The sequence below is a fragment of the Salmo salar genome, chromosome 04 (assembly GCF_965601325.2).
Source record: "Salmo salar chromosome 04, fSalSal1, whole genome shotgun sequence".
In the NCBI taxonomy this organism is placed as follows: Eukaryota; Metazoa; Chordata; class Actinopteri; order Salmoniformes; family Salmonidae; genus Salmo; species Salmo salar.
Genome location: NC_138294.1, coordinates 18,809,519 through 18,821,843, shown reverse-complemented (window position 1 = coordinate 18,821,843; position 12,325 = coordinate 18,809,519). Strand labels below are relative to the sequence as shown.

General features: G+C 44.4%; 1 protein-coding gene across 5 annotated transcripts in view; it reads left to right on the top strand.

Annotated features, from left to right (window-relative positions):
* LOC106610278 (coronin-2A) overlaps nucleotides 1-11,530 on the top strand; it is a 57,606-nt gene extending 46,076 nt beyond the window's left edge. For 4 of the 5 annotated variants that reach the window (XM_045716517.2, XM_045716518.2, XM_045716515.2 and 1 more), the window contains 8 exons: nucleotides 666-845; nucleotides 1,576-1,692; nucleotides 3,100-3,204; nucleotides 3,835-3,931; nucleotides 4,974-5,086; nucleotides 6,310-6,400; nucleotides 7,440-7,702; nucleotides 7,916-11,530. In XM_045716517.2, the coding sequence (XP_045572473.1) occupies nucleotides 666-845; nucleotides 1,576-1,692; nucleotides 3,100-3,204; nucleotides 3,835-3,931; nucleotides 4,974-5,086; nucleotides 6,310-6,400; nucleotides 7,440-7,702; nucleotides 7,916-8,047 (1,098 nt within the window). In that variant the 3' untranslated portion in view covers nucleotides 8,048-11,530. The remainder of the gene's footprint in view (nucleotides 1-665; nucleotides 846-1,575; nucleotides 1,693-3,099; nucleotides 3,205-3,834; nucleotides 3,932-4,973; nucleotides 5,087-6,309; nucleotides 6,401-7,439; nucleotides 7,703-7,915) is intronic. The other variant, XM_045716516.2, reaches the window with a different exon arrangement.
* Nucleotides 11,531-12,325: the final 795 nt, after the last annotated feature.

The following is a 12,325-nucleotide window of genomic DNA, read 5'->3' as shown; positions in this document are numbered from 1 at the left end:
CCGTATTCGAAGCAAATCTTGTCTGCTAAATGAACTAGTGTAGCCCACATCTATATGGCATAGCCAGATCAGGGCCTATCATATTTCTTTAGATCTGTCTAAAATAAATAATAGATCTATTGTGATGGTGTTGGCTATATTACATGTATTTATTAGACTTTTAAAATGTAGATGTTCCAAAGGTCTCTATCAGTGGCTTGTAGGCTATGTGTGAAAGACAGGAGATGCTAAATGTATTTATCTTAATTAACGGTCAATTACCGTGACACCGGCAGTTATTTGCTTCACAATCACCGGCTGACAAAATTTCATGACTGCCACAGCCCTAGGTGGAAACAAATTAAAACACACACATTTTACCTTTATTTAACTAGGCAAGTCAGTTAAGAACAAATTCTTATTTACAATGGCGGCCTACCCCGGTCCAATTGTGCGCCGCCCTATGGGACTCCCAATCACGGCCGGTTGTGATACAACCTGGAATTGAACCAGGGTCTGTAGTGACGCCTCAAGCACTGAGATGCAGTGCCTTAGACCGCTGCGCCACCCGGGACCTCACACACACACCCTGCTCACCTGTCGAGTTACAGAATTGAAAATCCTTTGTCAATCTGTTTGTACTTTCAGTATCTGATTTCATAACGTGTGTGTGTGTCCTTCCCCAGGTGATGATCTGGAACCTGGACAGCCCTGAGGCGGTGATAAAGAACCCGGTGCGGACCATCAGCCACCACACTGACGTGGTGCTCTCCATGTCCTTCAATACAGATGGCAGCAGGCTGGCCACGTCCTGCAAGGACAAGAAGATCAGAGTTCTAGAGCCACGCACTGGGAACCTGCTACAGGTCTGTACGGGTGGGGCTGCTGGGTTTGTGTGTTTGTCTGTAGTTGTATGCAAGTATTCAATTTTTTTGTCATAATGCCATTGTCCTCGGTAACAGTGATTGAATTACTATTTATATCAACACGGTGCTTAGGATTCTCCTTCTCTCCTTGTCCTATGCCCCTCCACGCCCCTCCAGCACCACACAGACAAAACTGACACCTCCCCACCCAGCCACCCCATGACTCATGTTCTCTCTGTTCTCACTCTTCCCTCTGCCCCTCAAACCAGCTGACGTGGCAATGTGCAGATAGTGACACAGTGATATTGCAAAGACCTATTTGTGCAGACACGATGTGCTGACGTTTAAAATATTTATACAGACGCCAATAGACTGTTTACTTCTGAAACTACTGAAACCCCAGGAGCATACTGTGATGAAATGTGAATACATTAGTTAAAACAACTCTGTAGGGTTATCTATCCATTCTTATTTACAATGAGGAAATGTGACCTGTGTAACAACACTTTTGCACTGTTATAGCATATGGTTGAATGCCCTTCAACCATATGCTTCAACCACACTTAAACCATATGCCCTGGTCTTCCTGACCAGGGCATTGCTTCAAATTATCATTTCATCTCTGACCAATCTGGTTAAATATAGACTCAATAAAACATTTAGAAATAAACCTCTTCTCATAGACCTTTTTAGTTTTTTGATTTGTTTGTTTCCTGCTGTTTTTTTTCAGGAGGCCAACTGTAAGAACCACAAAGCCAGCAAGGTGCTGTTCCTGGGGAACCTCAAGATGCTGCTGTCCACCGGCAGCTCCCGCTGGAACCACAGACAGATGGCTCTCTGGGACCAGGTACACAACCACACTACTGATAGAGGCTGCCCTTAGGCACAGATCTAGGGTCAGTTTACATGTTGACAGATGGCTCTCTGGGACCAGGTACACAACCACACTACTGATAGAGGCTGCCCTTAGGCACAGATCTAGGGTCAGTTTACATGTTGACAGATGGCCCTCTGGGACCAGGTAGGTACACAACCACACTACTGATAGAGGCTGCCCTTAGGCACAGATCTAGGGTCAGTTTACATGTTGACAGATGGCTCTCTGGGACCAGGTAGGTACACAACCACACTACTGATAGAGGCTGCCCTTAGGCACAGATCTAGGGTCAGTTTACATGTTGACAGATGGCCAGGTACATAACCACACTGTTAGGAGTAGCTGTCTCACGCACAGTCGCTGATATCAACCAGTAAGGATATGTAAAACTGACCTTAGAGCAGTGTGTAGGAGCAACTTCATCTTACTTTGGTAGAGGCTGACCCTGAGAAAGCGGGCTAGGAACAGCTTACTTCCCCAATTCAGGGGGGCAAATTCAAAACTGACCTTAGATCAGTGTCAATTAGTGGTGACTTCATTTTATTGGGATCAAACAACGGCTCCCTCTGGTGCCAAATGGGTGTATCTCACATTAGAAATCCTGCAGGATGCTTTCATGCAAAATCCCCAAATAGTATCTGTTTTGGTTATGTCATTTATCATCTGATTCCTCCCTGCATGTGTTTGTTGCACAACAACCAGTATTCTATTTGAAAACAACCAATGTATGTTGGTGTGGTTCTGAGTGGGCGGGGAGATTATGACTGCAACACAGATTAGGGGGTTTTAAACAGTCAATCTTTTTCATTCTGTGCTGGGAGACATGTTCATGTTGCCTCCACTTCAATGAAACCTCCATTCTTATTGAAGTAATAAGGTGTTCTTGCCTTGAGTTTTTTTATTTATCTGTTATTTTACCAGGTCAGTTGACTGAACACATTCTCATTTACATCAACGACCTGGGGAATAGTTACAGGGGAGAGGAGGGGGGATGAATGAGCCAATTGGAAGCAGGGGATGATTAGGTGACTATGATTGTATGAGGGCCAGATTGGGAATTTAGCCAGGACACCAGGGTTAACACCCCTACTCTTAAGATAAGTGCCATGGGATCTTTAGTGACCACAGAGTCAGGACACCCATTTAACGTCCCATCCGAAAGATGGCACCCTACACAGGGCAATGTCCCCAATCACTGCCCTGGGGCATTGGGATATTTTTTAGACCAGAGGAAAGAGTGCCTCCTACTGGCCCTCCAACACCACTTCCAGCAGCATCTGGTCTCCCATCCAGGGACTGACCAGGACCAACCTTGCTTAGCTTCAGAAGCAAGCCAGCAGTTTAGTTGATTAAGTAATCATGTCTGTCTGTCTACAGGAGGACCTAGATGTGCCTTTGTTACAGGAGGACCTTGATGGTTCGTCTGGGGTGCTCTTTCCTTTCTACGACCCAGACACACACATGCTCTACATAGCAGGGAAGGTGGGTCTCTGGTACATGGCTGGTCGAGACACAACACATTCCCATCAAGGTCTTCTGTATGATGAATTCTACTATGTTTTAAATGGCTGACTCTTGAAGAACAAGAGCACACACATTTACATGTTTGACTGATGTGTCTCGCTCTCTCTTTCTCCATCTCTCTCTGTCTTTCTGTCTCTCTCTCTCTACCTCCCTCTCTCTCTCTCTCTCTCCGCATCTCTTTCTCTCTCTCTCTGCATCTCTTTCTCTCTGTCTCTCTCTACCTCCCTCCCTCTCTCTCTCTCCATCTCCCTCTCTCTCTCTCCATCTCCCTCTCTCTCTCCCCATCTCTTTCTCTCTATGTCTCTCTCTCCATCCCTCTCCGTCTTTCTCCCCATCTCTTTCTCTCTCTCCCCATCTCTTTCTCTCTCTACCTCCCTCCCTCTCTCTCCATCTCCCTCTCTCTCTCCGCATCTCTTTCTCTCTATGTCTCTCTCCATCGCTCTGTCTCTCTCTACCTCCCTCCCTCTCTCTCTCCCCATCTCTTTCTCTGTCTCTCTCTCCATCCCTCTGTCTTTCTCTACCTCCCTCCCTCTCTCTCCCCATCTCTTTCTCTCTATGTCTCTCTCCATCTCTCTCTGTCTCTCTCAGGGGGATGGTAATATCCGGTACTATGAGATCAGCTCAGAGAAGCCCTACTTGCACTTCCTCACAGAGTACCGCTCGCACACTCCTCAGAAAGGAATGGGTAAGCACACACACACACACACACACACACACACACACACACTGTGTGCACCTGCAACCAAACCAGATGTGCAAATAACCCAGTTGATTTGACTAGCCAAAAAGGTGATTACAAGGCTTTCAGTCATGTGTTATGATGACAATGACTTACGACATGAATAATACTACCATCAGCAGTAACAACAGAAGCACTAGGGGTCATAGTGGTGGAACAGAGGCACTAGTTACATTTTACATTTGATTCATTTAGAGAATGCTCTTATCCTGTCTCTGGAGTTGAACAACTTACTCACCGTTGAAGTGCTTCAATAGGACGCAAAGTCAAGTTGCAGTCCCTTGTTGTCAAGACTTAGAATCAACAAACTCAACGGGCATGGACAGTATCAAACAATAAAAGCGTGATTGAGATGGGAGTGTTTGTCTGATGCTGACTAGACCGGCCACGTTGTGTGCGTGAGGGTTGCTAAATAAACGTACACATTGATGTTTTTCAATCATTAGTTCCAAACTGCTCGCGGCATCAACGAGCGTCTGCGTAGCCAGGCTCTACATGGTTCTCTTTGAGACGCTTGACGCACTACAAGTCCCGCCTCTCCCATCTACTCATTGGTTTTCACGAGCATACTAACCCACGTGGGGATTGAAAGATGAACGAGGAGGGGCTAATCAAAGAAAACAAACTAGGTTTCCCATTTTATTTGTGAATTAATTGTTGGAGTAGAGATGGGTCCACATTCTACAAAGATCCAGCTAAAAAAAGGACCATATGCATTTCAGGTAAAATAATAATCCAAATGTTTATCTCACAGGAAAAACTAGTTAGCAAAAGCAAGCTAGCTAAATGTCCATGAATGTTTCATGTGTGTTTCGACCGGTCCCCAAATGAATATTGGTTTTGGTATTTTAACCTGCGTGTCATGAACACGTCTGGTGGGGAGAGACAAAATCAACAAGCGCACACATGGGGCCGGTTTGGTCAAGGTGTCAGAAACAGGCAGTGCTACTAACTTCCTGTGTGTGTGTGTGTGCCCCTCCACCCTCAGGTATCATGCCAAAGAGAGGTCTGGACGTGAGCTCCTGTGAGGTGTTCAGGTTCTACAAACTGGTGACGATCAAGGCCCTCATCGAACCCCTCTCCATGATTGTACCTCGTAGGGTAAGAACCCCTGACACACCAACACAGACGACCAGAACACCTAGGGTCACAATCAACTGAGCACTAGAACACAATATAGTCACAATCTACTGAGCACTAGAACACAATATAGTCACAGATCTACTGAGCACTAGAACACAATGTAGTCACAATCTACTGAGCACTAGAACACAATGTAGTCACAATCTACTGAGCACTAGAACACAATATAGTCACAGTCTACTGAGCACTAGAACACAATGTAGTCACAATCTACTGAGCACTAGAACACGAATGTCAGTCACAATCTACTGAGCACTAGAACACAATATAGTCACAGTCTACTGAGCACTAGAACACAATGTAGTCACAATCTACTGAGCACTAGAACACAATATAGTCACAGTCTACTGAGCACTAGAACAGAATGCAGTCACATCTACTGAGCACTAGAACACAATATAGTCACAGTCTACTGAGCACTAGAACACGATATAGTCACAATCTACTGAGCACTAGAACACAATGTAGTCACAATCTACTGAGCACTAGAACACAATGTAGTCACAATCTACTGAGCACTAGAACACAATGTAGTCACAATCTACTGAGCACTAGAACACAATGTAGTCACAATCTACTGAGCACTAGAACACAATGTAGTCACAATCTACTGAGCACTAGAACACAATGTAGTCACAATCTACTGGGCACTAGAACACAATATAGTCACAGTCTACTGAGCACTAGAACAGAATGCAGTCAATCTACTGAGCACTAGAACACAATGTGGTCACAATCTACTGAGCACTAGAACACAATGTAGTCACAATCTACTGAGCACTAGAACACAATGTAGTCACAATCTACTGAGCACTAGAACACAATGTAGTCACAATCTACTGAGCACCAGAACACAATGTAGTCACAATCTACTGAGCACTAGAACACAATGTAGTCACAATCTACTGAGCACTAGAACACAATGTAGTGTCAATCTACTGAGCACTAGAACACAATGTAGTCACAATCTACTGAGCACTAGAACACAATATAGTCACAATCTCCTGAGCACTAGAACACAATGTAGTCACAATATACTGAGCACTAGAACACAATCTACTGAGCACTAGAACACAATGTAGTCACAATCTACTGATCCAAATGCGTTAGTGCAATGTACTGAAAACATGACAAACTCGGCATCAACTGTGTGTACGTGTGTGTATTTACATCCCCTGTAGTCGGAGTCGTACCAGGATGACATCTACCCCATGACGGCGGCGAGCGCGGCCGCCATGTCGGCCGAGGAGTGGCTTAGCGGCATTAACAAAGGTCAGAGGTCACCACCACAGAAAGAGGGTGGTCGTGGGGATGGGCAGGGTTATCGTATGCTGTTTCTCCGTAGTTTGAGAACTTGAATTATGCAATGAGGAAACTGCAATACAAAAGCACAAGTTGCTGGCAATACTGAGGAAACGAAGAACTGTATTCAAAAGGGATTTGTACATTATCAGTAGTATACGTATATTCAAGGGATATTTATACATTATGTATCAAAGTGTATAGTGTATTTCAATATGATCAGAATACGGATTATCAGTGTAAGGGGTCAGCCATCAGACATGCAGGCTCTTTCATGTACAGCAAGGTCACAATGCTGTCTCTCAATCTAAGGTCCTAATAGGGCCTAATGCTGGATATTAGTTCTCCGTTTGAGATAACATGGATTCCATTTGCTGCCCCCTACAGTGGAAAGGTCAAAGGAGGATCAAGATGTCCCTTTAGCTGACCATGAAATCTGTTTACCTACGGTAGATGCAGACCCGGGTTCAAATATTATTTAATATCTTTCAAAAATGTGGAGCATTTTGCCTTAGCCTGCCTGGAGTACCAGATGGGCGGGGTTTGCAGTTCTGATACTATTCTATTGGTTCTATTGCCCCTGGCAAACAAAATTTAGCCCAGTTGATGTATTTCAAATAGTTTTTGAACCCATGTCTGTCTAGACGCCTCAGCTGCATCCTATTTGCTTCTCTACGAGATGTGACATTCTCATTTGTCATGTGTAGGGCCAGGAAGTTGCCCATTATGCACCATTCGTACAATATATATCTACCCTGCAATGTCCTGTGCAAAGAAGATCCTGCAAAGTTTATATTCCATCGTCCTCTATCATGTCTTTGAACCTTGATTTGGTTATAAATTGTGTTCGTAATTCAAATGATGTAAAGAATATATATATATGTTGACCTTCAAAGAAATCTCGACAACGATAGCATTGTGTTATCATCAACCAACCATATGTGAGACAGTAAGAAGGTAATCATTACATTAACATCATGTTTGCTCTCTCACCTTCCACCTCCACTAGGCCCGGTGCTCCAGTCCCTGAAGCCTGGGAGTCGAGTACCGGACTCCTACCCGGAGCTGAGCTCCGGCCTGGGCAGTAAGGGGCTAGGCAACTCCCTGGGCACTCGGAGGTCCCAGAGCCGACCAGGCCAACTGCAGCTGGCGTACATCCAGGACCAGCTTGGCAACAAGGAGTGCAGGAGTAAGACGTCTGTCAGCAACGGACAGGACCCCACGCTCTGCTCGCCTCCCAAAACCGAGAACGAGGTATGGGGCGGTTTCGATGTGAGTTACCCAGCTTGGCTGTATACCATTCTACCGTGGGTTGGGGAAGGTTTAGTGTATGGAGGCTGTACTGACTGTATCCTATCCCATCATGGGTAGGAGTTTTGTAGGTGACTATATAGGGTCAGAAAATATCCTGGCCCTAGTCTTGCACTCACCCACATTCTTTCTCAATGTGTGTTCCGTGCATGTGCGTGTGTGTTGGGTGTGCAGCTGCGTCTGAAGTTCCACAAGCAGCAGGAGGAGATCCGGCGTCTGCGGGAGATGCTCAACCAGAGGGACGTCCGCATCAAGCAGCTGGAGCTGGAGATCAACAACGTGAGGAATTCCCAGGGCTCGCACTGAGAAGAGGCTCCCCTTGCCCCCCCCCGTCGCACCAAGCCACCTCTCCCTGGATTACTCTCTGACCAACCTCTCCCCCGCTCTCTCACCCTGGGGGTCTCACTGTAATTAACAACCCTCTAACCCCTCAACCCCCACCTTCCTTACCCTAAAGACAAGGGCCCTCCCCAGGGGCCTCGCTGTCTCATCTCAGAACACTATCTGTCTCTGTGGATGGGTCAAAGCCGCACCAAGGCTTCTCATGTCCCCCATATATGTACATACACCCACAGACTCTCAGTCACTCCTCAATATGTAACATATTTTAATGCTACCGCATCACTATACATGTAAGCCGCTTGTCCCTCTCCCTGCTCCTCTCCCCAAAGTTAGTTTTCGTTTTTTCCTTTTGTACGCTTCAGAGCTATGCAAGTTTGATGTATTTTAGTTTTGTTTTTGTGGTAAAAGAAAATATGTTTATGCCGTTTTTATTTGAAAAAGAATGAATATAAGATGTACGTGCCTGTCTTTAAAAGATGGTGTGGTTGTCTGCTGGTTATGTTTGAATGTTGTCTGGATGGGAGCAGATGTCACACATGATTGTAAAATACACTGAATTTATTTTCTATGCTTTGTTATTTTGCATATTTAAACAACTGTACATGGGTGGATGCTGGTGAAGATGTCTACGTGATGTCTACATCTGGAATGACAGAATATATGTGTGGGTGAGAGAGAGAGGGGGAAAGAGACATGCTTAATTTTGTATATATTGAGTCAATTTGGGTCTTTTGTATTTAAAGGTAGACTCAGCGCTATGACGTAGATGCAGAAAGTAAACATAGTGGGTCAATTTCCACAACAGCTAAGGGCGTTGAAGCGCGAGGCGAAACTTCTCCGCTTTATTGGTCCCGCTACCGTGGTGTGAACAGCGTGAAGCGAACCCGTGCACATGCGCATATACAGTGTGTGACTGTGTGAGAACAAAGTCTTGCATCTCGCTCATCACAATATCAGACTCATTTCGGTGAGTCTGACTTTAATGAAGCTGTGTTTTGTTTTAATGACTGGTAAACTGGTGGAAGATCAATCAAATGAAAGAACAATCGTTGCCCAGCAGCTTTTAAATACACCATTTATTTTACCCGAAAGCAGCCAAGGGAATCTCACTTGTCATTTTTAAAATTGCATTTATTTATTCTGTTTCTTTTTAATTTGTGGACAAGAAAAGGTAGCCGTATGGAATGATGACCAATTACAGAGGCATGTTTTTCACACCAGTGGCCACAGCTCTATGCTTCAGGCTCACCACTGAGTATGTCTAACGCTATCAGATAACACACACACCACATCATATAGGGAGTGGGTTGGTAGGGCACACAAAGTTTTACTGTTTCACTGTCTATTTGGTGCTGGTCCATCCGTTTTCATTGTTCCGAAGCCGCTGTGTAAAAGTAGGAATGATTTCTTTTTAAAAGGGATCGAATGAACCTCAAAGCCATTGTGTAATATATGACTTAACAGGGAACTTAATAACTATGTTGTTAATTTGTAAGTGCTGACCCAAGTGATTGGGTTGTCTCTTGAAAACAACAGAGGAAACTGTAAAAGGGAATATATATGTTTGGAGCAGGCTAATTTGGAACTTTCAGGATAACACTAAGCCTTTGTTTTTGATATGATGTCCATTGCTTTTGTGATGCACTACAGAGGAGGCTGGTTGGAGGATCTGTAGGAGGACATGCTCATTTTAATGGCTGGAATGGAATGAATGTAACAGAGTCAAACGTGTTTGATATCGTTCCATTTATTCCATTCCAGACATTACAATGAGCCCATCCTCCTATAGCTCCTCCCTCCAGCCTCCTCTGCTGCACAAGTACTTACTTTGTGGTTCATAATAGTTTGAAATGGAAATACTATGGCAAGGAATGGGATTGGAACTGCTCTGTAATTGTGCATCATATGTTAGTTAGACAATCAGAGACCCACTGCCCCTGTCCAAAGAAAAGAAAGAGGCCAACGTTTTACACAAGCACGGCACACACGCCAAAATATAATTGTGAGCTATTCAACACTTGTGGGCAGGCATCTAGAGAAGACATCCCCTATTCCCATAGAGAGCAGTACTTTTGACCATGGTCAAAGAGCAGCATGAGGGCAAGCCAACCATTGTCACCGCTAGTATAGATGTATTAATAATACATTAACACGTAACTGCATATGCTTGGATAATATTGCACTAAGTGGGCCAGGGCACCTGCAATGTGGGCCGGGGCACCTGCAATGTGGGCCAGGGTACCTGCAATGTGTTTGGTTTTAGCCTTATTGTTCAGCTCATATATGCTATTGTATGTAGGCCAATGTAGCTCAGTCAGAGTATTGCCATTTGAAGGGTAATATTTCTAAATGGTACTTGACTGAATGGAGTCACTACTTAGCTAATGGCACCTTAGGGAAGACAATCTCAGAAACAATCCGAAAACCGACTGTTATTGTAATCCTGATGGTCATTGTAGAGTGCATGTAGTCTATCTTGTCTAGCTAGCTTGGCATGTGTACTTTAGCAATAAGTCTCTAGTTCTTTTGTAGACCTTTTGCATTTACTGCCAGCTACAATGGCTAGATATCTGGCAATCACATCCTTGTACTACTACTTTGGTGTTTAGTCCTCTTTAAGCATTGTAGACTTCACCGACTACTGTATACCATTTTTCTTCAGAAAAGATACAGTCAAGACCAAATCACAAAGTCCATTCCAGGGACTTGATGGCATTTTAAATCCCCAAACTGTGTGTGTGTGTCCCATTTACATTTTTACAGAAGCAATATTTTAGCAGAAGAAAGAGCAGTAGTTTGAGGGAAATACACTACGATCACTAGCATTATCTTGCTCATTGGAAACAAGGACATCTGTATAAATAAGTTGAAAATGGAGGGTTTCTGCTGGGCAATATCATGACTGAGCCTTACTGTGCCTAAGAATCAAGCTGCAATTTTAGTTTTCTTTTGTATAGCTATTATGATGTCTTTCAGAACGAATATTAATATTAGTGTTCACACAGCTCACAAATACAGTGAACAATTTATGAAATGATTCTAATTTTGTTCCTGTTATGTTTAATATTGTTTTTATATATATCAAGAAATACATCAGGTGTAGAGAATAAAAAAATAGGTGAAAACATTACTTTGGGTAATTTATGTCTTTTTTCAAGTCTTTTGATACCCATTTGAAGTCCCACCCAGTTGACTACTTAAAAATTGTGAAAGTCCTCAATGGCGATTCCCATGCTAAAACGGGCTTTTGTGCACTAGTCTTCCATCTATCTCTATGGTGCAGGTGCATTATGACAAAGAGGAAGAGGGAGATCCAACTACCGGAAAATCTGACTCCCTCCAGCAGGTGGCATTTTTTGTTGTTGTTTAGCCCACCAAGCAAGGAGTTTTTGTATAGAGGTCAATGAGAAAGTGTCAAATTTTGTCAATAAAACAATAAATGGCTTATTTGCTGTGTGAGGTTTATTTGATTTAAAATAGGTTTTCGGAATGCTTAGGTGGTTACAAGTGCACTGATATAAGTAAGACACGTGACATCCCGGCTACTTTGAGAAAAAAACACTTTATATCGTTGTTGTCTCGAGATGGCTATGCACATTCATGGCATGAGGCTAGTAGCATAGCATCTTTCTCCATTAAATACAGGTGGTTGACGTCAACATAATGAGATGTATCTACCAATCCAAAGAAAGGATAGGCTGGAGCTAGACACCCCGCCGTGCCGCTTTGTGGACGAAGACTACTATTGTTAGGGCGGACAGACAAGTATCTTGTCAGTATATCCATACTCTTTTTTTTTTTTTTTACCCCTTTTTCTCCCCAATTGGTAGTAGTTACAGTCTTGTCTCATCGCTGCAACTCCCGTACGGACTCGGGAGAGGCGAAGGTCGAGAGCCGTGCGTCCTCCGAAACACAACCCAACCCAACCAACTGCTTCTTGATGCAATGCCCACTTAACCCGGAAGCCAGCCACACCAATGTGTCGGAGGAAACACTACACCTGGTAACCCGTGTCAGCGTGCACTGCGCCCGGCCCACCACAGGAGTCGCTAGTGCACGATGGGTTGAATCCCTCCCGGCCAAACCCTCCCCTAACCCAGACGACGCTGGGCCAATTGTGTGCCGCCCCATGGATCTCCTGGTCGCGGCCGGCTGCGACAGAGCCTGGACTTGAACCCAGAATCTCTAGTGGCAAAGCTAGCAATGTGATGCAGTGCCTTAGACCACTGCGCCACTCGGGAG